Consider the following 24108-nt stretch of genomic DNA (forward strand, 5'->3'; position numbering starts at 1 on the left):
TTGGCGCCACAGTGACAACTAACTGTTACAAATCTGTTACTGCAAGGATAGCTCCGTGACACATATCCCGTAGCGTACATCCCACTGATTCCAAACCACCGCCCTTCGCGCGTCAAGCGAGAGCTCAGTGGAGATTAGGATTGAGGCCTGTTGTGTTTTTGATTACATCTGATTCTGTCTTAGTGCCAGTGATGACTGTGTGTTAGATAGGAGGAAGCCTGGTGGTATGACCTGTTGTGCTACCGTTTCTGAACAGCATTCCAGGAGGGTATTCCAACAGGATAACGCTCGCCTACATACCGCTGTTGTAATCCAAAATGCTATACATGTTTTCCTGGCCTGCTCGATCACCAGATGTGTCTCCAGTCAAGCACATATGGGACGTCATCTGACGACAACTCCAGCGCCATCCACAAACAGCATTTACTATCCGTGTATTGACCGACCAAGCGCCACGGGATGGAACTCAATGCCACAAACTGACATACGGCACCTGTACAACACAATGCATGCATGTTTGCATGCTTGAATTCAACATTCTGGCTCTTACACCGGTTATAAATGTATCAGCTTCTCACATCTGCAACGGCTTTTCTCCTGTGATCTTGTAACGTTAGTTACTTAAATATGTTACCTAGACAAACGTATTCCCGAAATTTCATTACTCTACATTAATTATTTTCTGATGTTGCGATGTTTTTTCCTTCAGTGCAGTTAACACATTAACTCACGAGAACTCTGAAGCTGCTTTATACACGGAAGTTCGATTCTTTAAAGAATCGGAGGTTTACTGGTATTTGACTAAAAGAACGCATTACTCTATACTGAACTGCGAATGTTACACACAAGCGGAAGCAGCATCGGAACGGCCCCAAGGAAGTGTAATAGTATCTGTAATCTTTTCAACATACAAAAATGATTTACGAGATAGAATTACCAGCACTGTAAGAGTTCGCTGACATTGCAAGGTTATGTACCCAAAAGGACCTAATTACAAAATTAGATGTGATCTTCTTGAGCACGTGACATCATATATGTATTAAGGTCTAATACTAATTAGTAATATCAAATGGGACAATCATATAAAATCAGTATTATGCAATGGGAATGGAAGACTCAGAACTGTTGGAAATGTTTTGGGACAATGTAATGCACCTTTAAGGGAAATCGCATACTAGACGCTAGTGCGACCAATTGAAGAATATTCCTCTGGTATTGAGTTATTATCAAGTAGGCATTACAACAAAAGTCGAAAATTTCAGAGACGTACTGCTAAAATCTTATTTAGTCAGTATAGCCTATAGGGAAGTGTAACAGAAATGATCGGGGAACTGAAATGGATCTCCTTAGACCAAAGACGACATTTCTCGCAAAAGCATGTTGGTAAATTTAGAGACCCTTCATTAGATGATCACTCTGCCATAAAGCTAGTGTGGATTACGACGGTAAGATTAGAGAAACCTGGGGACTTACAGAGGCATTTAGACACTCCCTTTTCCCTTGCTGAATACGCGAATGGAAGAGGAATGAAAATCAACAATATTAAACAGGCTGTGGCTAAGCCATGTCTCCGCAATATCCTTTCTTTCAGGAGTGCTAGTTCTGCAAGGTTCGCAGGAGAGCTTCTGTAAAGTTTGGAAGGTAGGAGACGAGGTACTGGCAGAAGTAAAGCTGTGAGTACCGGGCGTGAGTCGTGCTTCGGTAGCTCAGTTGGTAGAGCACTTGCCCGCGAAAGGCAAAGGTCCCGAGTTCGAGTCCCGGTCGGGCACACAGTTTCAATCTGCCAGGAAGTTTCATATCAGCGCACACTCCGCTGCAGAGTGAAAATCTCATTCTGGTATCAACAATATTGGTAAGATGTAACCACAGACGTGCACTGTAAGCTGGCTTGCTGAGTATTTACACACATGTAGATGTAGATACAGTGCAGTCCAAGAAACATATCAGAGCTAGCGTCATCATCACACACAATTTGTAAAATCATCATCAAGCTTTTACACCCTTCTGAGTCCGTCAACTAAGTGTGCCTTTCAGCGCGCTTGCTATGCGTACACATCCACTGTCGACCAGCACATCGAAAATGCTTTCGCAATCCGCACACTGTTATTCTAATATCTTCTCTTTTTTATAATTAATAATTCCAGGTAAGCTGCAATAGTTTAATTAGACGGGTTTCTTCTTTGCTACAAGCCTATTTCGGCTATAGCGCCATTCTCACATAAACTTGTAGATGTTGCATTTGGTGAGTGTACTTAGCCTACATGCCCGTATTGCAGCTCTGAGTGAACCGTCGACCGACTATTTGCTGCTAGATCATGATCATCATCACGTTCGTTCTATTGGTACAAAATATTTTCGTGAAACATTTTCGACAGTTGGATTGAAAGAAAATTCGCGTTGATGCTTTATCATTACAGTGTAATAATTGCTCTTCGGTGATGTTCACTGTGTTTCATCGATATTGTAATTTTGTTATGATTCGTATCTAGGATTATCTTTCGTCTTTTATTAATTGTGTTTATCTGTTCCTGTTTTGGCCGGCCGCAGTGGCCATGCGGTTCTAGACGCGACAGTCTGGAACCGCGCGACCGCTACGGTCGCAGGTTCGAATCCTTCCTCGGGCATGGATGTGTGTGATGTCCTTAGGTTAGTTAGGTTTCTAGGGGAGTGCTGACCAAAGAAGTTAAGTCCCATAGTGCTCAGAGCCATTTGTTCCTGTTTTCCAAAATGTCAATAAAATCACAATCTGTATTAGGCTGTGATAAAACTTTCTAGATAATCTCTATGTTTGAAATCGATTTGTTCATTAAGGATATCGTTTGACTGATTTTGTGTATGCATATGTATTTATAGTTTTTGGTACTGTAGAATTTATAATGTTTATTCTCGATATGTTCTGCTGTGTGGTTTTTGGTTTTTGAGACGCAGGTAACAGCTTGAGTGATTGGTGTCGCAATTTCGTTCATGTTCTTTGCATATAATGCTGAAAAGTCATTCTGTTTGACCGATACATAATTTTTCCCAGTCTTTACACGAAATTTTTTTATGTGTGGTTTGGCAAAACCGGTATTTTGGTTTTCCAGATCTAATTTTCGTTTTTAAATTGCTCTTTTTTGGAAAAGCTAGTATTATGGTTGTTTTGTTTAAGATTTGGTTTATTTTATTGGCTATTTGTTCCGCATATATTGTTAGTATGTATGTTGCATTTTGTTTAGTTTTGTTTCCTCTTGTTAATTTTATGTCTTTGTGTATGGTTTGGTTTTTAGGTGTCGCGTTTTCTATACAGTTTCTGAGCTATATATTTTGTAGGACTATACAGGGTGTTACAAAAAGGTACCGCCAAACTTTGAGGACACATTCCTCACCCACAAAGAAAGAAAATATGTTATGTGGACATGTGTCCGGAAACGCTTACTTTCCATGTTAGAGCTCATTTTATTACTTCTCTTCAAATCACATTAATCATGGAATGGAAACACACAGCAACAGAACGTACCAGCGTGACTTCAAACACTTTGTTACAGGAAATGTTCAAAATGTTCTCCGTTAGCGAGGATACATGCATCCACCCTCCGTCGCATGGAATCCCTGATGCGCTGACGCACCCCTGGAGAATGGCGTATTGTATCACAGCCGTCCACAATGCGAGCACGAAGAGTCTCTACATTTGGTACCGGGGTTGCATAGACAAGAGCTTTCAAATGCCCCCATAAATGAAAGTCAAGAGGGTTGATATCAGGAGAGCGTGGAGGCCATGGAATTGGTCCGCCTCTACCAATCCATCGGTCACCGAATCTGTTGCTGAGAAGCGTACGAACACTTCGACTGAAACGTGCAGGAGCTCCATCGTGCATGAACCACATGTTGTGTCGTACTTGTAAAGGCACATGTTCTAGCAGCACAGGTAGAGTATCCCGTATGAAATCACGATAACGTGATCCATTGAGCGTAGGTGGAAGAACAGTGGGCCCAATCAAGACATCACCAACAATGCCTGCCCAAACGTTCACAGAAAATCTGTGTTGATGACGTGATTGCACAACTGCGTGCGGATTCTCGTCAGCCCACACATATTGATTGTGAAAATTTACAATCTGATCACGTTGGAATGAAGCATCATCCGTAAAGAGAACATTTGCACTGAAATGAGGATTGACACATTGTTGGATGAACCATTCGTAGAAGTGTACCCGTGGAGGCCAATCAGCTTCTGATAGTGCCTGCACACGCTGTACATGGTACGGAAACAACTGGTTCTCCCGTAGCACTCTCCATACAGTGACGTGGTCAACGTTATCTTGTACAGCAGCAACTTCTCTGACGCTGACATTAGGGTTATCGTCAACTGCACGAAGAATTGCCTCGTCCATTGCAGGTGTCCTCGTCGTTCTAGGTCTTCCCTAGTCGCGAGTCATAGGCTGGAATGTTCCGTGCTCCCTAAGACGCCGATCAATTGCTTCGAACGTCTTCCTGTCGGGACACCTTCGTTCTGGAAATCTGTCTCGATACAAACGTACCGCGCCACGGCTATGGCCCCATGCTAATCCATACATCAAATGGGCATCTGCCAACTCCGCATTTGTAAACATTACACTGACTGCAAAACCACGTTCGTGATGAACACTAACCTGTTGCTGCTACGTACTGATGTGCTTGATGCTAGTACTGTAGAGCGATGAGTCACATGTCAACACAAGCACCGAAGTCAACATTACCTTCCTTCAATTGGGCCAACTGGTGGTCAATCGAGGAAGTACAGAGCCCGCATCTCGTGGTCGTGCGGTAGCGTTCTCGCTTCCCACGCCCGGGTTCCCGGGTTCCCGGCGGGGTCAGGGATTTTCTCTGCCTCGTGATGGCTGGGTGTTATGTGATGTCCTTAGGTTAGTTAGGTTTAAGTAGTTTTATGTTCTAGGGGACTGGTGACCATAGATGTTAAGTCCCATAGTGCTAAGAGCCATTTGAACCATTTTTGAGGAAGTACAGTACATACTGACGAAACTAAAATGAGCTCTAACATGGAAATTAAGCGTTTCCGGACACATGTCCGCAAAATATCTTTTCTTTATTTGTGTGTGAGGAATGTTTCCTGAAAGTTTGGCCGTACCTTTTTGTAACTCCCTGTATATTGAGGTGCCAATGGCCTTGCCGCAATGGTGACATCGGCTCCTGTCAGATCACCGAAGTTAAGCGCTATCGGGCCTGGCCAGCACTTGGATGGGTGATCGTCCGGCCTCCCGAGCGCTGTTGGCAAGTGGGTACACTTGGAAAATTGAAGAGCTACTTGACTGATGAGTAACAGCTCCTGTCACGTAAACTGAAAACGGCCGGAAGAGCGGTGTGCTGACCTCACGCCCCAACTTATACGCATACAGTGATCCCTATAAGCTGAGGATGACACGGCGGTCGGTCAGTACCTTTGGAGCTTCCTTGACATGTTCGATATGTATATAATTTTCGAATATTGTAAGCTCATGTGGATATAGAGGAACGTTCGATACGAGACTTTAGAAAGATGCGAAAAATGCCGTAAACAATATGGGCACTATGAAGTGATGGTAAAGGTGATTTTTTTCCCCAAACGGGCTGAGATACGGATCACTGCGGCACTACAACTAGAGTTTGCTAACTCACAGACTGTCACCTTCCAACCTGACCTAGACCTCAGGCAAAGCTACACATCAGCCTGTCGTCACTAAAAGATTATTTTACTATCACGTTAGTTGGCTTCGCCAACTCACAGACAGTTACTTTCCATCCTTACCTACATCTCGAGCTAAGTTACAGATGAGTGTGTCACCACAACCAATTTTATTTTTCCCTTCTTTCAAATTCGTTGGCTTCACCATCTAACCTCGACACTGTGATTATATGCACCAAAAGGTGACGTGACAGTAGCTATAAACATCACCTCATTGACTAAAGCCGACAACTCGTATGAAACATACCTCTTGATCCGCTCATTTCGAGTGTTGAATTGATTGTTCTACTGAGTACTGTTTTGAAATAGACATTTTTGCCATTTTGGATTACAAATACTGTCATTGGTTATGTTGTCTGTAGTAGTTGGTTTTCCGTAAATTTCAAATACGTGATGATTTTTATTGTTGCTGAGTTTAAGGTCAAGCACGTACCAAAAGAACATGCCACGAAAATACTGAAAGAATTACAAATATACATGCACAAAAAAAAAATTCACCCGAACTATATCCTCATAATGAAATTAACTTATACAAAAGTTATCTAGAAAAATTTTATTAATATTTTGGACAATGGAACGGATAAAAAACACAGTAAATAAGGAGTAACCATAGACTACGAGTCAGAGCTAAATTATAGTATCAATGAAACATCGCTCACTAGCAAAGATTATACGGTAAACATAAAGCATTAACGACAACAAACAGTCAATCCACCTATTAAAATTGTTTCTCGAAAATATCCTACGCAAATGGAGCTTACGTGATTACAACGATCTAGCAACAAATAGATAGTCAACAGATTACTCACTGACGCATTATGGGCATCTCTTCCAACTAGATGTAACTATACGAGTATATTTGAACTGACCTTTATGTGCAACTTATATTAACGTAAGCTAAGCACACTCGCCAAATGAAACATCCACACGTTTACATGAGAATAAATAAAATAACGAAAAATAACGAAAATGAATAAAAAGGAACTGAAAGAAAGGAACTGAAAAGCCGGCCGCGGTGGTCTAGCGGTTCAGGTGCTCAGTCCGGAACCGCGCGACTGCTACGGTCGCAGGTTCGAATCCTGCCTCGGGCATGGATGCATGTGATGTCCTTAGGTTAGTTAGGTTTAAGTAGTTCTAAGTTCTAGGGGACTGATGACCACAGATGTTAAGTCCCACAGTGCTCAGAACCATTTGAACCATTTTGGAACTGAAAGAAAGGCATAAGGAAATGTGACTGGCTGACCGCTAACAAAAAACATGGGTGAACCGGTCACCCTCTTAACGTTAAAAAGACCTCCCTATAATTTTCGGAAACATGCTGGATAAATCACAAAACCTTAAAACTCTCACCACATTCGTTTGAAAGTCACCAAACATATAGGTCACATCCGTCGGCAAATCCACCGCTGCCCGCTGGTTGGAAAATAAGACACAGTAAATATAATTTGGCACACAGTGAACTGCACGTCACAAGCACTACAGGTTAGAGGGTCCTCTCGCCATGAAGCCATGCGCCATAGGGCTGTGCCCAATGCAAAGACTACTAAGGAAGACCTCGCCCCGTCGACGTGACTAACGAGGAACGCCACTGCCGCGTTGTGGGCTTTACTATAGGGAGCTTATTGTTATCACTTCCAGCCACACACTTCCCACTGACAATATTCTTTGTTTCAACGGTAAGGCGATAGCGTGGTATTAAAAGTGTACACTGGCACCCAGTCGACAGACACTTCCTTCCCCAGCTGTTGTGGGTGGTGGAGGGCGTCCTGGATATTCTGGACTACTATATCTGCCGGGTACAAGCGTTGTAGACAGTGAAGGGCACTCAGAGGATCTGAAGGAATTTAGGACTTTAAGAACGTCTCATCTGATCCATCTGGCGCAAGACCGCGTATAATTCCACTTCGAAGACAGTGAAATCTTGCGACAGTAAAATCTTGCGACAGTAAAATCTTGAGACAGTAAAATCTTGAGACAGTAAAATCTTGAGACAGTAAAATCTTGAGACAGTAAAATCTTGAGACAGTAAAATCTTGAGACAGTAAAATCTTGAGACAGTCAAATCTTGAGACAGTCAGACCTTGGGGACACGATCCGGGAAAATAAAAGAACAATAACGGAGTCCCCCAGCTACATACACCGGTAAGCCAAAACATTACGACCACTACCCACTGCGACGTTGGATGCCGCCCGGTGGCGTTGCGGGCACGTGACGTGGTAACGAAAGTACGTAAGCACAGCAGACACGGACGGGGAACACCCTAGCGAAGATATGAGCTACAGATGGGGAAATACATTGAGATCAGCGACTTTGACAAAGGGCGGATTATTATTACGCAGACCCTGTGAACGAATATCTCGAAAACGACGAAGCTTACTGTCATGAGCATCTATGGAAAGAGGTAGCAGGACAGTGAAACTACTACTAGGCGCTAAATGATTAGACGTCCGCGACTCTTCACAGAACGTGGGGTTTGGAGGCTTGTCTGCTCAAAGTAGGATAGATGGTTATCTGTGGCACCTTTGCTGAAAGAGCACAATGCTGGTGTACGCATAAGCGTTTTAGAGCACACCATTCATTTTATACTGTTGGACATGGAGCTCTGAAGCGTATCACTCATACGCGTTCACATGCTGATCCAATTACAATTGCAGTGGGCACGGGACCATCCGTACTGGACCGTCAATCAATGGAAACGTGTCGGGTCTTCGGGTGAATCGGATTTTTGCTTCACTAGGTCGATATTCGTCTCCACAAACGCCGTCATTGGTGTGAACGGCAGCTCGGAACGTGCAGCACGCAACGGACGCTGGATGGTGGGAGCAATATTATGCTGTGACAGACATTCAAAAAGGACCTACGGTATTAATCGAAGACACGCTGACAGCTGCGGACTACCTGCAGCCCTTTGTGCTCTGTGTCTTCGCCGACGGCGATGTCATCTTTCGGCAGTATAATTGTCCGTGGCTCGCAACCAGAACCGTGATGCAGTGGTTTTTGGAGCATTATTGTGAACTAACGTTGATGTCACAAAGATCAAACTCTTCTGTGGAACCCATCTGGGTCGCTATCGCCACCATCACCGCACACTCATATCAGCTGCCCGTTATTTATCCAAATTACATGATCTGTGCGTAGACATCTAGCGCCACATACCTCCAAAAACATACCAACAAACTGTCGGATCCCTAGTACGCAAGATCAGTGATGTACTTCTGTTTCTGCAGTGCCGCTATTGGTAAACGACTGTGTTTATTGGAAATCCTCCTGACGGCTTCCCATACCTTTGTAGAACACGTGGAACGGTTCATGGAGTCCAGGAACGCTTTCCGTGAACTTTTCTTGCTCTCCTTAATGACATGTCGAGCCTTGGCTCTCCCAACCCGAAAGGCTGTGAGGTTTCCTGCTGTTAAACCGTCAAAGAGGTGTAAGCTTGACCCAGATTGCTGAGTGGCACTCACTGGTCCACGAAGGTACTGGTTGCCTGACAGGTCACCATTTGTCACCAGTTAGGATGGGGTGACATCCATAAATAAGAGGTCGAATTCAGGTTGCAGGGGGGGGGGGGGGGCGCCTTGTCCAGGATCTTATGCTTCTTTTTCTTCTCTTTCGTAGGTCGAGGAGGGGAGGGCACGAAGGGAGAGCAAACTTCTGCAAGATCTGGAACATCTGGAACGGAGAGTGGGCAACATTGGGGTACACAGACTGTGTGTCCCATAGGTGAGTTCTGGTAGCAGGCCTCTGGCCTGAGAGACTCCTATGGGAGTGGTCCTGGGAGGAGCCGTATCACCAGCAGGCACTGAAGAAGGGGGACTCTCCTTTGGCTGGGCAGGGTGAACTGCACCCAGAGCAGAGGGCGCTGGAGCCACAGTTGAGGGGGAGGGAGGAGGGGAGAGGAGAAGGGATGGGACTGGGCTAAGGAAGAGGGAGGATGGGGAAAGGGAAAAAGGGGAAAGGATATAACAGATGCAAAGGTAAGAGTCATCGACACAGGGTGCTGTCGATCATATTTCTGATGAACCTCAGTGTAAGATAAATGTATCTTCTTTTCCTTCTTATAAACTGGGCAATCTGATAACCATGGGGAGTGATAGTCATGGCAATTAAAATACACAGGTGGCAGAACATATATCACCCCTCATGTAGTGGGTGGCCACATTCGCCACATAGGCAGTCGTCCGTACATTGGGAAGACGTCCCCAAAACGCAGGCATCGAAAACATCTCATGGGTGGTGTGGTGGGACATTTGGCTTCACATCACACTGGTAACACATAACCTCGACCTTTCCCATGAGGACGTTTCCCTCAAATGCCAGAATTAAGGCGGCAGTGTTGGCCCAACTGCCTTGATCACCTTTCTGAACGCGCCGAAGAAAATGAACGCACTGTCTTTCCAGACTGGCTGGAGTTTGAAGGCGAAGAATGTCTCCTTGTACCAAATTCAAAGACTGGTAGGTGAAATGGACACCGAGACGTCGCCAAGAAGCGTGGAGGGATGCAGATTGGGTGACAGAAGAACTTTTTATCAAGAGTTAACTCGATCGTATCTAACTGAGAAACTTCACTGGACCAAACTTGTCTCCGACGTTTTTTACAAAAAATGATGGGTAAATGTGTCCTCATACGTCCTAGTACAGATGAGGTAGCAGGAAAGTGTTTAACCCCATTCCAGTGAGCCTGGCCCTTCCCATGATGGAAGCAGGGAAGATGGCTCCAGGGTCATAAGAAGCATCATGAAATGATCCATTACCAACCTCATAGATGGTCATAGAAGAATGGCCAGCTTTTTGGAACTTGATAGTTTCATATGCAAAGCATCTGCCCTGAGGTGTTCCAAGGCTTCAGAATGACAAGCAACCACTCCTAGACATGCATGGGGACGCAACAGTTCGGGTATCAGAAGTATGATGCCAGTATTGTCAGGGTGCTCAGCCAGGTAGGTACCTAACAGCCTCACCACACAGACCGGCTGCAAGTGCTGGTGACCTAGCAGGGCGGAGAGTGCTTCAGCAGGAAGGAAGAGGAGAAGGAATGAGGGAGAGGAATCCACATCATAGATGCTAGGAAGAGAGTTCTGCCCCAAATGGCTTACACTATGGAGAGAAAATATGTAAGCGGAGGTCAAACTCTAAAGGGAAGCCAAAAATGTCAAAAAGGAAGGATCAAAAAGAAAAAGGGGAACAAAACCGCAAGGAATACAGGAAACCAGATGGATAGCCAGGTCAGCGTAAGTAAGAACGCTGAGGGGAAGGAGAGGGCAGCGGGAAAGGAGTAAAGATGGGGAAGGAGAGGGTGGGGAAGGAAATATAGCCAGGGAAGGGAGAATGGGCTGCAATAGATCGGGGCCCCATTTGCGCCATGCGCGAACTCACGGAAAAATCACGAGCCCCTCAGGGGTTAACTGGGTGTTGGTACCTATCAGCAACACATTCATTCTGCGAGGAGTTGGAAGAGAAAATATCTAAGAAACGATTTTGGTTTGACTAGCAGCTACGGAAATGCAGGTTCATTTAGACATAGCCCATATGTCTAAGTAAACATTATGCAAGTGAGGTACAGGAAGTTCCCCAGAGGTTGCCCACTAATGACTGGTCCTCCTCAACAGCCATGCATCTCATCAGTGTTCAGCGCACCTTGAGATTAAGGGTTTTTTATATGGACTCCGTGAGAACATTCGTAAATATTTGCGGTACTCTGTGCTGCTCCCACATACTCGTGGTAAATGGTGGACGTTCTACAACCCATCTCCCAAGATAATGGCAGGCACGTTCAATATACCGCACTTCACGATGTTGGCTACCTCACATTTTCAAACGTCTACTTCCTCTTTTCTGTAAAGAACTTCCACATCTACACTATTATATTTATTTCGTCACTACTAGTTTCTGGGTCGAAGCTCAATATTCAAGGGCTTAAACTCTAGGCCATGTGAGCTGTCATCGTACTACCTGGCATCACTACTAACCAACGTTCAGACAAAGTATCTTTGTCATTTGTAAATGTTACAGCATGAAGGATAAATATCAGGTCTGGGTGAACAATGGGACGTTCAATTCACATTGATTTGTGAATATTTCTCTTTGGAAAAACTGAATATTCCCTTAATAGTACCTTACTCAAGCACCGCACTTCAAAGGTAGCGATTAATTGATAAATGACCTCAACGAAGTAAACATAGTACCTCTTACGAGAACTGATCTATTTGAAAAGGAAGTGTTGGTGTTAGTAGCAGTACCAGTTCAATCTATGAACGTAGCGCTCCCGCTGAAAACATACATATTTGTTAATGAGGAAAAAGATAATACATTCATTTCTGTTTAACATTCAGTTCGTATCACCTGAAAAATGAAAACAATGCAAGACAACATAATGCAGCAAAGAGGAAGAGAAAATTCCAATAGGGCATGATCCACGCCACCAGGCCAGCCGCCATCATTCCAGCTCCTGCACAAAGGCACGCCATGGCGCTGATAGTCGTACGGTGCTTGATGGTTGTCAGTTCGAGTCCTGAAACCAGAAAAAAATGACCCACATAAGTACTCGTGCATTGAATTATGTATTAAACAAAACGCTTACTTTCGAGACCCCTCCGGTTGCCCTGCAAGATATTACTAGAGAAATCGAACTATAATCCTAACATAGAAACGGCAGTCTTATGCCTAAAGTACAACCGTATTCGAAGGAGTGAGCGTTGTTACCTCAAGTGCAATCAGGAATGTTTAAATAATAGTTTTAAAAGATTAAGATGTTTAGTAATTCAGTTATTTTGTATACAAAACTAACCGCTAAGTGTTATCAAAACTGATATGTAATTAAAGAGAGTAATGACTAAGGCAATAGCCATTACGTCAATTAGGGGATTTACGGTTGGACAAAGACGCGATGAAATCCCGCCTTTTCATGAGTCTTCTATGAGAGTCGTTCTATAACTGTCTTGGTGAAAAGTTACTTGTGTGAACACTTGTAAGCCTTTGTAAACTTTGTAAAAATGCTACTTTTGGAATCAACATTTACGTATCAGCTGTGCATCATCGGCGGAGTACGTTGGATCAACTTCTGAAGTACTTAAAAGTCAGTATTTCAACGATAAAATGGACGTTAAAATGCATCTTATGGATGTTGATTGGCTACTGGTACAAGGAATTTAGCAGGTTATGTGGATTGCAAATTGTTGTATGGCGCCAAATATTTAAGTGATTCAGCTGTGTGAAATTACGTAGTATTACCAACAGAAGCAAAGTAACTGCTCACTGAAGCAATTACTTGAATATTTTTACTACATGTGTCGTGCAATCATTGACACATTCTCAGTAAGCCATTGAGCGAAGTTTTCGTTTTGTGCAGCCGACCTCTCTTAAGTTTAGTGCTTTACACTCCTGGAAATTGAAATAAGAACACCGTGAATTCATTGTCCCAGGAAGGGGAAACTTTATTGACACATTCCTGGGGTCAGGTACATCACATGATCACACTGACAGAACCACAGGCACGTAGACACAGGCAACAGAGCATGCACAACGTCGGCACTAGTACAGTGTATATCCACCTTTCGCAGCAATGCAGGCTGCTATTCTCCCATGGAGACGATCGTAGAGATGCTGGATGTAGTCCTGTGGAACGGCTTGCCATGCCATTTCCACCTGGCGCCTCAGTTGGACCAGCGTTCGTGCTGGACGTGCAGACCGCGTGAGACGACGCTTCATCCAGTCCCAAACTTGCTCAATGGGGGACAGATCCGGAGATCTTGCTGGCCAGGGTAGTTGACTTACACCTTCTAGAGCACGTTGGGTGGCACGGGATACATGGCTTCGATGACGGTTTGGATGTACCGTGCACTATTCAGTGTCCCCTCGACGATCACCAGTGGTGTACGGCCAGTGTAGGAGATCGCTCCCCACACCATGATGCCGGGTGTTGGCCCTGTGTGCCTCGGTCGTATGCAGTCCTGATTGTGGCGCTCACCTGCACGGCGCCAAACACGCATACGACCATCATTAGCACCAAGGCAGAAGCGACTCTCATCGCTGAAGACGAAACGTCTCCATTCGTCCCTCCATTCACGCCTATCGCGACACCACTGGAGGCGGGCTGCACGATGTTGGGGCGTGAGCGGAAGACGGCCTAACGGTGTGCGGGACCGTAGCCCAGCTTCATGGAGACGGTTGCGAATGGTCCTCGCCGATACCCCAGGAGCAACAGTGTCCCTAATTAGCTGGGAAGTGGCGGTGCGGTCCCCTACGGCACTGCGTAGGATCCTACGGTCTTGGCGTGCATCCGTGCGTCGCTGCGGTCCGGTCCCAGGTCGACGGGCACGTGCACCTTCCGCCGACCACTGGCGACAACATCGATGTACTGTGGAGACCTCACGCCCCACGTGTTGAGCAATTCGGCGGTACGTCCACCCGGCCTCCCGCATGCCCACTATAAGCCCTCGCTCAAAGTCCGTCAACTGCACATACGGTTCACGTCCACGCTGTCGCGGCATGCTACCAGTGTTAAAGACTGCGATGGAGCTCCGTATGCCACGGCAAACTGGCTGACACTGACGGCGGCGGTGCACAAATGCTGCGCAGCTAGCGCCATTCGACGGCCAACACCGCGGTTCCTGGTGTGTCCGCTGTGCCGTGCGTGTGATCATTGCTTGTACAGCCCTCTCGCAGTGTCCGGAGCAAGTATGGTGGGTCTGACACACCGGTGTCAATGTGTTCTTTTTTCCATTTCCAGGAGTGTATTTTGAATAATTGATATTTTGTTCAGTTAATATGGTGTTAAATATTTCATTACGTAAGGAGTGAGTGCAATCCAGTCCTGTGTTCTATGTACCTAAAATTTGTTTGCATATTCAAGAGTTATAACGGAAAGCTGATATAATTTTAAATGAATATGTTCTGCAACGGAATCAACTAAATATTATTTCAGCTTAATGTAGAAAATATACCAACTGGCTGAGGAATACACAACAAAGCAGACTTCCAAAGGTAAAGCGCCAAATCACTTATTAAGCAGCATAAGGACTGTGGTGACTGCAGTTCAGTGAAAACATTGTTTTTAATGTGTGTGACGAAATGAATGTTATTAAATAACATCAGTACAGTTTTAGCATCGTGTTCAGTTGAATATTGTCTTTCACATATTTACGTTAAAGTGAAAAACTGCTGCAAAAAAGTTGTTCAAATGGCTCGGAGCACTATGGGACTTAACTTCTAAGGTCATCCGTCCCCTAGAACATAGAACTACTTAAACCTAACTAACCTAAGGACATCACACACATCCATGCCCGAGGCAGGATTCGAACCTGCGACCGTAGTGGTCGCGTGGTTCCAGACTGAAGCGCCTAGAACCGCACGGCCACACAGGCCGGCTGTAATTAATTACTGAATATTGTCCAATCTAAAGTTAACATATTCAGTGATTTTAAATGAAACTAGACCCAAGTATTTCTGCTCTTGTGTTCCATTTGTTGTGTTAGCGTTCCACCACCAGTCATCTCGAAGTTGTGAAGTAATTATCAGCACAATTATTATCTCCCTTCTCTTCACATTAAAATTCTAATTAAATTTTTGATGTGTGGTAGCTTGTTTCCAGTATTGTTTTGGGAAGTCCATCGCATACTAACAAATACAGAGCAGCTACTGCATGCGATTGGTACCATTTCAAAGTCGGATGCCTCATGGTCAAATGGAAGTCATTACTCGTTAGGAAGTGACTGATTAACTAAAGCGAGACACAATCATCGCCCTCTGCTCTGGAGCCCTTCAAAGACAAGATCTGCAGTCGTAAAACGCCAAGCATTTTGTTTCGGGTCTGGCGACAAAAGACTAATGCTTTACAAGACTTAAAAAAGTGAGTCTTCATTATTGAAGGACATATGCTTGAAAATCGACGGGATCAAGAACTATAGTAGTATCAAATGGTATCTTCCGCAACAGAAGCTAGTGACAACGTAATGGCAAGACATAGCTGACTAACAGTAAGATAGTTAGGTGACCTTGGAAAGTTCTACTGTCAGTACTGTGAATAATTAATTAAACACATATCCTGCAACTAAACTTCAGGTTACTTATGGTTAACGTCACAGCGTATAATGGCATAGAAAACATTACTCCTCGGTGAGGTAGCCTATCAGTCTCCGATCACAGACATGGTGTTCCATGCACCATGGCACTCCTGATTTTCCATAAACGGTCCGAGATATCTGAACCAGGTTTTCGACAAGCACAGCACTCATACAAAACGATGAATTTTTGTTAGAAAGATTTCGAGAGATCTTGAAAGGGGAGAATGCAATGATATTACGTTGTGTAACGCAGTAACCTAGTTTTAAATGAAACTTGTTGGTAATTGTGGCTACAGAGGGGTGACAACTCCACTCAAAACGATTGTGCTAACTGTGCTCGAGAAAACCGGCACCACACAATGTTAATAGCCACATTGGGCAGGACGACGTCACCACACCATGGCAAGACCCATGTTTTGAGATACGTGGCTGGGGAATGGGTAATATTACAATAAATGCGCCTCAGAGCCGTATAAATAGCTGTGAATTTTGAGACAGATTCATTTAGTGTCCAGCACCACCACCACCTCGCCTGGGCCGCAACTGGGCACCGCCAACTGCAGCCATGGGTTTGAGACCAGGTCGGGCCACCCACTTCCTGCTCTGAGTCTGCTGGTGATTCTTGGTGCCACAACACTATCGCCTTGCCGCCTATGCCTGCCATCACCAGACTCCTGCTATGGGCAGGGGGTCGTGTACCATGCACGGTAGTCTTTGCTCGCCTCTGTGGTAAGCGTAAGTCCAGCCTTTGTCGGCAGGTGTGGCCATTCTACAATGGCAAACCGTCGTAACACAAGGAGAGCACACTGATGTCAGGGCCTTGGCCCTTATCAGATTGCCAACTGTTGCTGAGCCTGATGTCATCAACACAGGATGTCCACGCATGCATCCCCTCGCCTGAGTGGAAGCCAGTGGTCTGCTAGCCATTACCATCCTGAGTCACCTGAGTGGGTTGTGCAGCCCTCACATTGCTAACAAAGTCTAATAAAATATTTCTCTCGACTACCAGTGTGTCACTGGACCTGTCACCTCCACCACTAACCCAATCAAGTGCTGTCAGTGCTCTGTAGGTGGTTCCTCTTAGCAGTAAAAGTTTTTTTTTCTTTAATTAAATGGTGATAAATGTGAGGTGCAAGGTTACCATATAAATCAGTTTTGCCTTAATTGCCATGTAAACGGCCTATTATTGACCACTTCTCAAGCAAACGCACAGGTCAACAGCCTGTTATGTGGTCACAGTACCACAGTGCAGATTTGTACGCAGTGCTCATTAAAATTAACCAAAGAACCAGTGCAAGAGGCGCCGAAATTAATATGTAAATTATTTAAAGGTAACTATTGTGCTTCATCTCTTTGATTTGGAAATATTTTATCTGTAACTTTCTGTGCAGCCTGGGAAATTTGGAAAATAACTCAAATAGAAAGTAATGTGGTATATATCTCAATGCTTTTTTTCCACCAATTGCTGCAGGTCTTTGATATCGCTGCCCATCAGCAGTTGACACTGATACTACCTGTCTTAATTTTGTGGCTGTTCACGGCAATTGTCATCCATTGTATTATATTCTGATTACTTCTGCAGCCTATCACTGTCATCAGTCTTCTTTATTGTCGTTCACTATCACTCCATACACGTTTTACTTACCTGCTCTATAATATGATTTTTAATCAACTGCTATCCCTCCCTCATCTTCCCGTCATTCCCACCGAAACGGTGTCACAGTTTAGATACAAAAATAATTGTAAGTAGGCTGTTTAGGTTTTATGTTGGCAACGACACGTAGCGCTCTGTATGAAAATCACTGACTGTGCTGTGTGCAGTCAGTGGCTGGTAGCCATTGTTGGAATATTCGCTTGAGTAGTGTTGGGCAGTTGGATGTGAACAGCGCGTAGCATTGCGGAGTTGGAGGTGAGCCGCCAGCAGTGGTGGATGTGGGGGCAGAGATGCCAGAGTTTTGAGCGAACGATCGGGACGTGTGTCCGCCAGAAAAAGGAAATTTGTAAAGATGGATGTCATGAACTGATATATAGACTTTTGAACATGATTAAGGTAAATACATTGTTTTTTCTCTATCAAAATCTTTCATTTGCTAACAATGCCTATCAGTAGTTAGTGCCTTCAGTAGTTAGAATCTTTTATTTAGCTGGCAGTATTGGCGCTCGCTGTATTGCAGTAGTTCGAGTAACGAGGATTGTTGTGAGGTAAGTGATTCATGAAAGGTATAGGTTATTGTTAGTCAGGGCCATTCTTTTGTAGGGATTATTGAAAGTCAGACTGCACTGCGCTGCGCTAAAAATATTGTGTGTCAGTTTAGTCTCTTTAGTAAAGAGAGAAATGTGTGAGTACGTCCAGTTTTGCTCAGCTGTTTGGAAACGAAATAACGTAAGAGGTTTACCAGTACAGTCATTCATAATTTTTCTAAGGGGACGTTACATAATCACTGAGCAATCTCTGCGAAACCTCATCACTCACTGCAATATCAGGAGCAGCACCGTCGAGATCACCACCAGCATCACCACTACCAGTGGCAGCATCAGCAGTACCAAGGGCGTACCCAGGATCTGAACTAGGGGGAGGGGCAGGTCATACTAGTCTCAGGAAACAAGGACTCGAGACAACATACAGCACTTCTTATTAGATAAAACAATAAACCAGTGAAAAACTGCTTTTAATAATCATTTTAAATACAAGAATGCACTTGTACAATCCGAGAAAACATGCAGCATTTCTTATTAAATAAAACAGTAAACTAGTGACAAACTGCGAATATCTTCTAGGGGGGAGAGGGGGCAGCTGCCCCCCCCCCCTGCCCCTCGCTGGGTACGCCCATGAGCAGTACCATAAACACTGCCAAATTCTACATCCAGGATCAAAAGCTCAATGTAAGTCGTCTACGTTCACCAATTCCCTCCAGTTCCTTAAACATTCTTAACACCTATCACCTATAGAAATGTACAAGAGGCAATACATTACAGGTATACGAGATGGAATTAACTCCCATTGCTTCTAACTGATGACTGCAGAAATCGATTCCTTTATTTTATTCCACCGTGAAGCCAAGTTACATAGTTATAGAGACAGTGTCTTAAAATAAAAAGTGCCTAGGTTTAGTAGTTTCCATTTTTTACCATGTAAGCAGTAAATCCAGATACATAATGCTGCTTTTCATTACACGAAAACCACATTGTAGTACATGGTTACTATCTATCACAGACTATTTTCAGACCAAAATCTCACAAACAACCCGTCCTCCTCGCTCCTCTCCAGCCATCAGTTCTGTGATAAGGGGAGGGAATTCTACGACGAGAAAGAACTTTACATAAACCAATGAAATATCCAAAATGACTCGCATTTTATCTTCCTTACACGTACATTTCTTGAATACATTTACGAAATTGGCTATCTTAACAATGAGACACCCTTATCCTACATTCAACTGTAAATTCGTAGTGTGTGTAATCTACACTCCTGGAAATGGAAAAAAGAACACATTGACACCGGTGTGTCAGACCCACCATACTTGCTCCGGACACTGCGAGAGGGCTGTACAAGCAATGATCACACGCACGGCACAGCGGACACACCAGGAACCGCGGTGTTGGCCGTCGAATGGCGCTAGCTGCGCAGCATTTGTGCACCGCCGCCGTCAGTGTCAGCCAGTTTGCCGTGGCATACGGAGCTCCATCGCAGTCTTTAACACTGGTAGCATGCCGCGACAGCGTGGACGTGAACCGTATGTGCAGTTGACGGACTTTGAGCGAGGGCGTATAGTGGGCATGCGGGAGGCCGGGTGGACGTACCGCCGAATTGCTCAACACGTGGGGCGTGAGGTCTCCACAGTACATCGATGTTGTCGCCAGTGGTCGGCGGAAGGTGCACGTGCCCGTCGACCTGGGACCGGACCGCAGCGACGCACGGATGCACGCCAAGACCGTAGGATCCTACGAAGTGCCGTAGGGGACCGCACCGCCACTTCCCAGCAAATTAGGGACACTGTTGCTCCTGGGGTATCGGCGAGGACCATTCGCAACCGTCTCCATGAAGCTGGGCTACGGTCCCGCACACCGTTAGGCCGTCTTCCGCTCACGCCCCAACATCGTGCAGCCCGCCTCCAGTGGTGTCGCGATAGGCGTGAATGGAGGGACGAATGGAGACGTTTCGTCTTCAGCGATGAGAGTCGCTTCTGCCTTGGTGCTAATGATGGTCGTATGCGTGTTTGGCGCCGTGCAGGTGAGCGCCACAATCAGGACTGCATACGACCGAGGCACACAGGGCCAACACCCGGCATCATGGTGTGGGGAGCGATCTCCTACACTGGCCGTACACCACTGGTGATCGTCGAGGGGACACTGAATAGTGCACGGTACATCCAAACCGTCATCGAAGCCATCGTTCTACCATTCCTAGACCGGCTAGGGAACTTGCTGTTCCAACAGGACAATGCACGTCCGCATGTATCCCGTGCCACCCAACGTGCTCTAGAAGGTGTAAGTCAACTACCCTGGCCAGCAAGATCTCCGGATCTGTCTCCCATTGAGCATGTTTGGGACTGGATGAAGCGTCGTCTCACGCGGTCTGCACGTCCAGCACGAACGCTGGTCCAACTGAGGCGCCAGGTGGAAATGGCATGGCAAGCCGTTCCACAGGACTACATCCAGCATCTCTACGATCGTCTCCATGGGAGAATAGCAGCCTGCATTGCTGCGAAAGGTGGATATACACCGTACTAGTGCCGACATTGTGCATGTTCTGTTGCCTGTGTCTATGTGCCTGTGGTTCTGTCAGTGTGATCATGTGATGTATCTGACCCCAGGAATGTGTCAATAAAGTTTCCCCTTCCTGGGACAATGAATTCACGGTGTTCTTATTTCAATTTCCAGGAGTGTATAACTTCATTTAATCAAAGTCAGCATGAAATCTCCCCTATGCCTCACAGGAACTACAATCAAGCGTCTGCTATTCCAACATTCAATAGCCATCCATTTTCAATACCATGAAGAAATTATTCTTTATGTTCCCTCACTGTCCCGGTTGGCCCTGCAGTCTTCTTGAAATCAGTTTATTTGTGCACTCCGTATTCCAGTTAAACGCCCAAGTCAGTTACTTTCGGGATGAACTAAGTTCTTTATTCACCTGCGTAAATATTTTGGCTTAAACTCTCCAGCCAACCCCACACCATTATCTTAATCTCACGAAGAAGCTACAGCATCATTCCTCTTCAAATAGCATCAACAGCCAGAACCCAATTTCCTATCTGTAATAACAATCACAATTCTTCCAAATCCAAACGTCGTTATCCTCTGCTACTAACTCAATCACAACTATTCGGTGCTGGACGGCAACACTGGCCCCCACTACATTAACACCGTCTGTAGCACTAACACTAATCACGTGCTCTGCACTACTACTACTACTACTACTACTACTAGCACCATCAACAATATGCACGTCCAGAGAAAAACAAAGTTGAACGTGGTGATCATTCACTTCATAAAACGTTAGTCTATAAACGTAGAATACCTTACCGACAGACAGTGATGACTCGAACATTGGTCCACTTGCAGCTGCCACCAGCGACACCCCCACAGCAAATAACATGGGAATAGATGGTGCGAGAATCAGCACGACCCTGCTGATCATGTGGGCTGCCAAGCACAAGAACTGCTGCCAGCGGCGGCCACACCTGCAGCACAAGAATAGATAACAAATGCCGAGTGGACTCCATTCCACTCCTCCCACAGAACGATAATTCTTGGCGTTAGTGGAGATCAGGTTCTGGTCCCTCGAAGGCAGTTACACACTCTGGATAGTCAATCAAAGCATCAGTATTTTTGTGCATATTAGGAAACTCGGGAGTTTTTATTTATCTATTTATTTCTATATTTCATTTTTGTTCAACTAGGCACGTTTGAATGACATGAGAAAAAAATGTAGTATGCGTAGACCTTATTGAAAATAAACAAATTGAGTGACGAAATACAGTCACTGCTCTGCAAAACTTATGGACAAGATAGATGAAGTAACGTAACATATTAACAACTAATTTAAAATGAAAGAATGGGGGGACGTCACATGACATGAGGTCAGTGTGACTGTAGTGCCAAATGGGGCTAGTCCCGCAAGATGAGGCAGTTGAAATAATGAGAACAAACAGTATGTTCCAATCAGTTATAGTGCATTGTGGTGGCGTTCTTCATTACTCATAGCTGAGAGACAACATTTGGATGACTTCACAAGGGGAAGAATCAAGAAACTCTAAGGAGGACGAATTGTGACTAACGTAGCCCAGGAGTACGGTATTGCTCCCAGCATTGTTTGATATGCATGGGGAGACCAAACCACAGAGACAGCTGCTCGAAGGAGATAAGATGGTCGACCACGGCCAATCACAGCAGCAGACGACAAATACATTGTGTTACAAGCAAGAAGGGACCCATACCAACTACTGAATGTTATTGCACCGATATTTATCACGATTGCAAGAGAGGGAATCTCACACTCCTCGGCTGCCTGGCGACTGCATGGGGATGGACTCTCTGTCTGAAGATCAGTAAGTTGTGTTTCATTGAAAGCATCACACCGGCGGTCTTGCTTGCGACGGTTTCAACAGCATAGATATTGGACCAACAAGGACAGGGGTCGCATGCTTTTCTCAGATGACAGTAAATTCAATATGAGTAGTGGTTCAGGGTGTACCCTCATACGGCGAGAATTGAGGTCACGTAATGCACCAAAGAAAATTGTTCAACATGATGTTTTGGTGCTCGTGTTACGGTGTAGAAAGGCATAATGTTGCGCGGGTATATTGACCGCTAGATCTACGGAAACGGTACACTCGCTGGTCAATGTTATTGTTACGCTGTACTACTTGTTCATGCGCGTTTTTTCATTGGTTTATTCGACACTGACCCCATATTTATCGATAATAATGTGTAACCGGATTGAATACCGTAGGTAGATGAGCTCTCGGAACAAGAAAATATTCAAAGAATTGACTGGCCTGCCCACACCCTCCGGTTTAAGTCTCATCGAACACTTGTGGAATGCGTCAGTAGCGTGGGAACACGTTTCAGAATATGGAACTCCGTCCTTGGTGATCACACGCCCTTTTTAATAACAATGTCCCACATTTTGAAATGTCCAGGGGGCCATCATAACTTCAGTGTAATATTATTGTCTTTGAATAAAAGTGCCTTTCTTTTCCTCTCACTGCGTATTTATTTCAGTTACTTTCTGTATTGTAGCAGCTCTTTTTATGTACAGCCCAAGTTTAATCGAGCTATGTTATTTACCAGCGACGCATAATGCAGAAGCTACTTTCATCCTTATCTTTTGCACATCAGTGTATTTTACCGACTTGCAAAAATATTAACGCAAGAAAAGTGGTGTACAAGGGTAATTTACACAAGAACGTCAGCATTCTAGAAAGCGAAGGTTATGCAAATGCAGATAAGAAAGGGCAGTTACTCAACAAATCAATTTTTTCAAAAAAAAATTGCAGTCTTGAAAGAAAGGAATGGAAAAAGGAACGAAAAAAAGAAAAAGGAACGAAAAAAAGAAAAAGGAACGAAAAAAAGAAAAAGGAACGAAAAAAAGAAAAAGGAACGAAAAAGGAAAAGGGACGGAAAATCTGAAATGGAACGAAGCACGCAAACAGGCGGCGACAGTTTCAAGCAACTGCTTGTAGGAACACGATAAAGTTTGCTGCATTAAACATAAATAACTGAAAACAAGTTCGAGAGGATGCACAAACAAACGATGAAAATTTTGTATGAGAAACAACTGATACAATTTGGAAGACGAGCAGTACACAAATCAACAGTGCTCATTCAATGACTGACTTCAATACTAGAATCGTTCAGTTATTGAATCAGTAACCTAATGACGAAGTAAAGTCACATGATGCGTATAAAGCAGTTCTAGATTTTTAAAAAAGAGGTGTCTGGAAATGGTAATATTTCAACGAAGGTAATGTGTTACAAACGTGACTTGTGTCTTTCACAAGCAAGGAGATAGGAAAGACGAAAAAAATCTCTGTCCGGTCTGCCAATTAACTGTGACGTATAAGCAAATCACTGAAATTGTGACCTACTGCAAAGCAAAACACTGTTTTTCAATCGAAGTAGGCGAAAGGAAAATGCTGGATTTAGAAGTGGGTCTAGCATGATTGACCAATTTCAAGTGGGGAAATAAATTCTGCATTTAATCGATAAATACTCTGACAGAGAAAAGATCGCAACGCCAAAAAGTAATGTAGAGTAAACAAATTTCGGGGATACAGTTTTACACAGATCAGCTAGAACTTTATGACCACCAACCTACTACCGATATGAACACCTCCAGTCGATAG

At 44.6% G+C, this 24108-nt stretch overlaps 1 protein-coding gene across 1 annotated transcript in view; it reads right to left on the minus strand.

Annotated features, from left to right (window-relative positions):
• LOC124606308 (solute carrier family 22 member 13-like) overlaps positions 1–21597 on the minus strand; it is a 78363-nt gene extending 56766 nt beyond the window's left edge. Inside the window, exons 1-3 of the mRNA XM_047138289.1 lie at positions 21560–21597; positions 21284–21441; positions 12039–12207 (exon numbers count right to left, since the gene is read on the minus strand). Coding sequence (XP_046994245.1) covers positions 12039–12207; positions 21284–21441; positions 21560–21597 — 365 coding nt within the window. The remainder of the gene's footprint in view (positions 1–12038; positions 12208–21283; positions 21442–21559) is intronic.
• Between the last annotated feature and the right edge of the window lie 2511 nt (positions 21598–24108).

The sequence above is a fragment of the Schistocerca americana genome, chromosome 3 (assembly GCF_021461395.2).
Source record: "Schistocerca americana isolate TAMUIC-IGC-003095 chromosome 3, iqSchAmer2.1, whole genome shotgun sequence".
Classification (NCBI taxonomy): domain Eukaryota; kingdom Metazoa; phylum Arthropoda; class Insecta; order Orthoptera; family Acrididae; genus Schistocerca; species Schistocerca americana.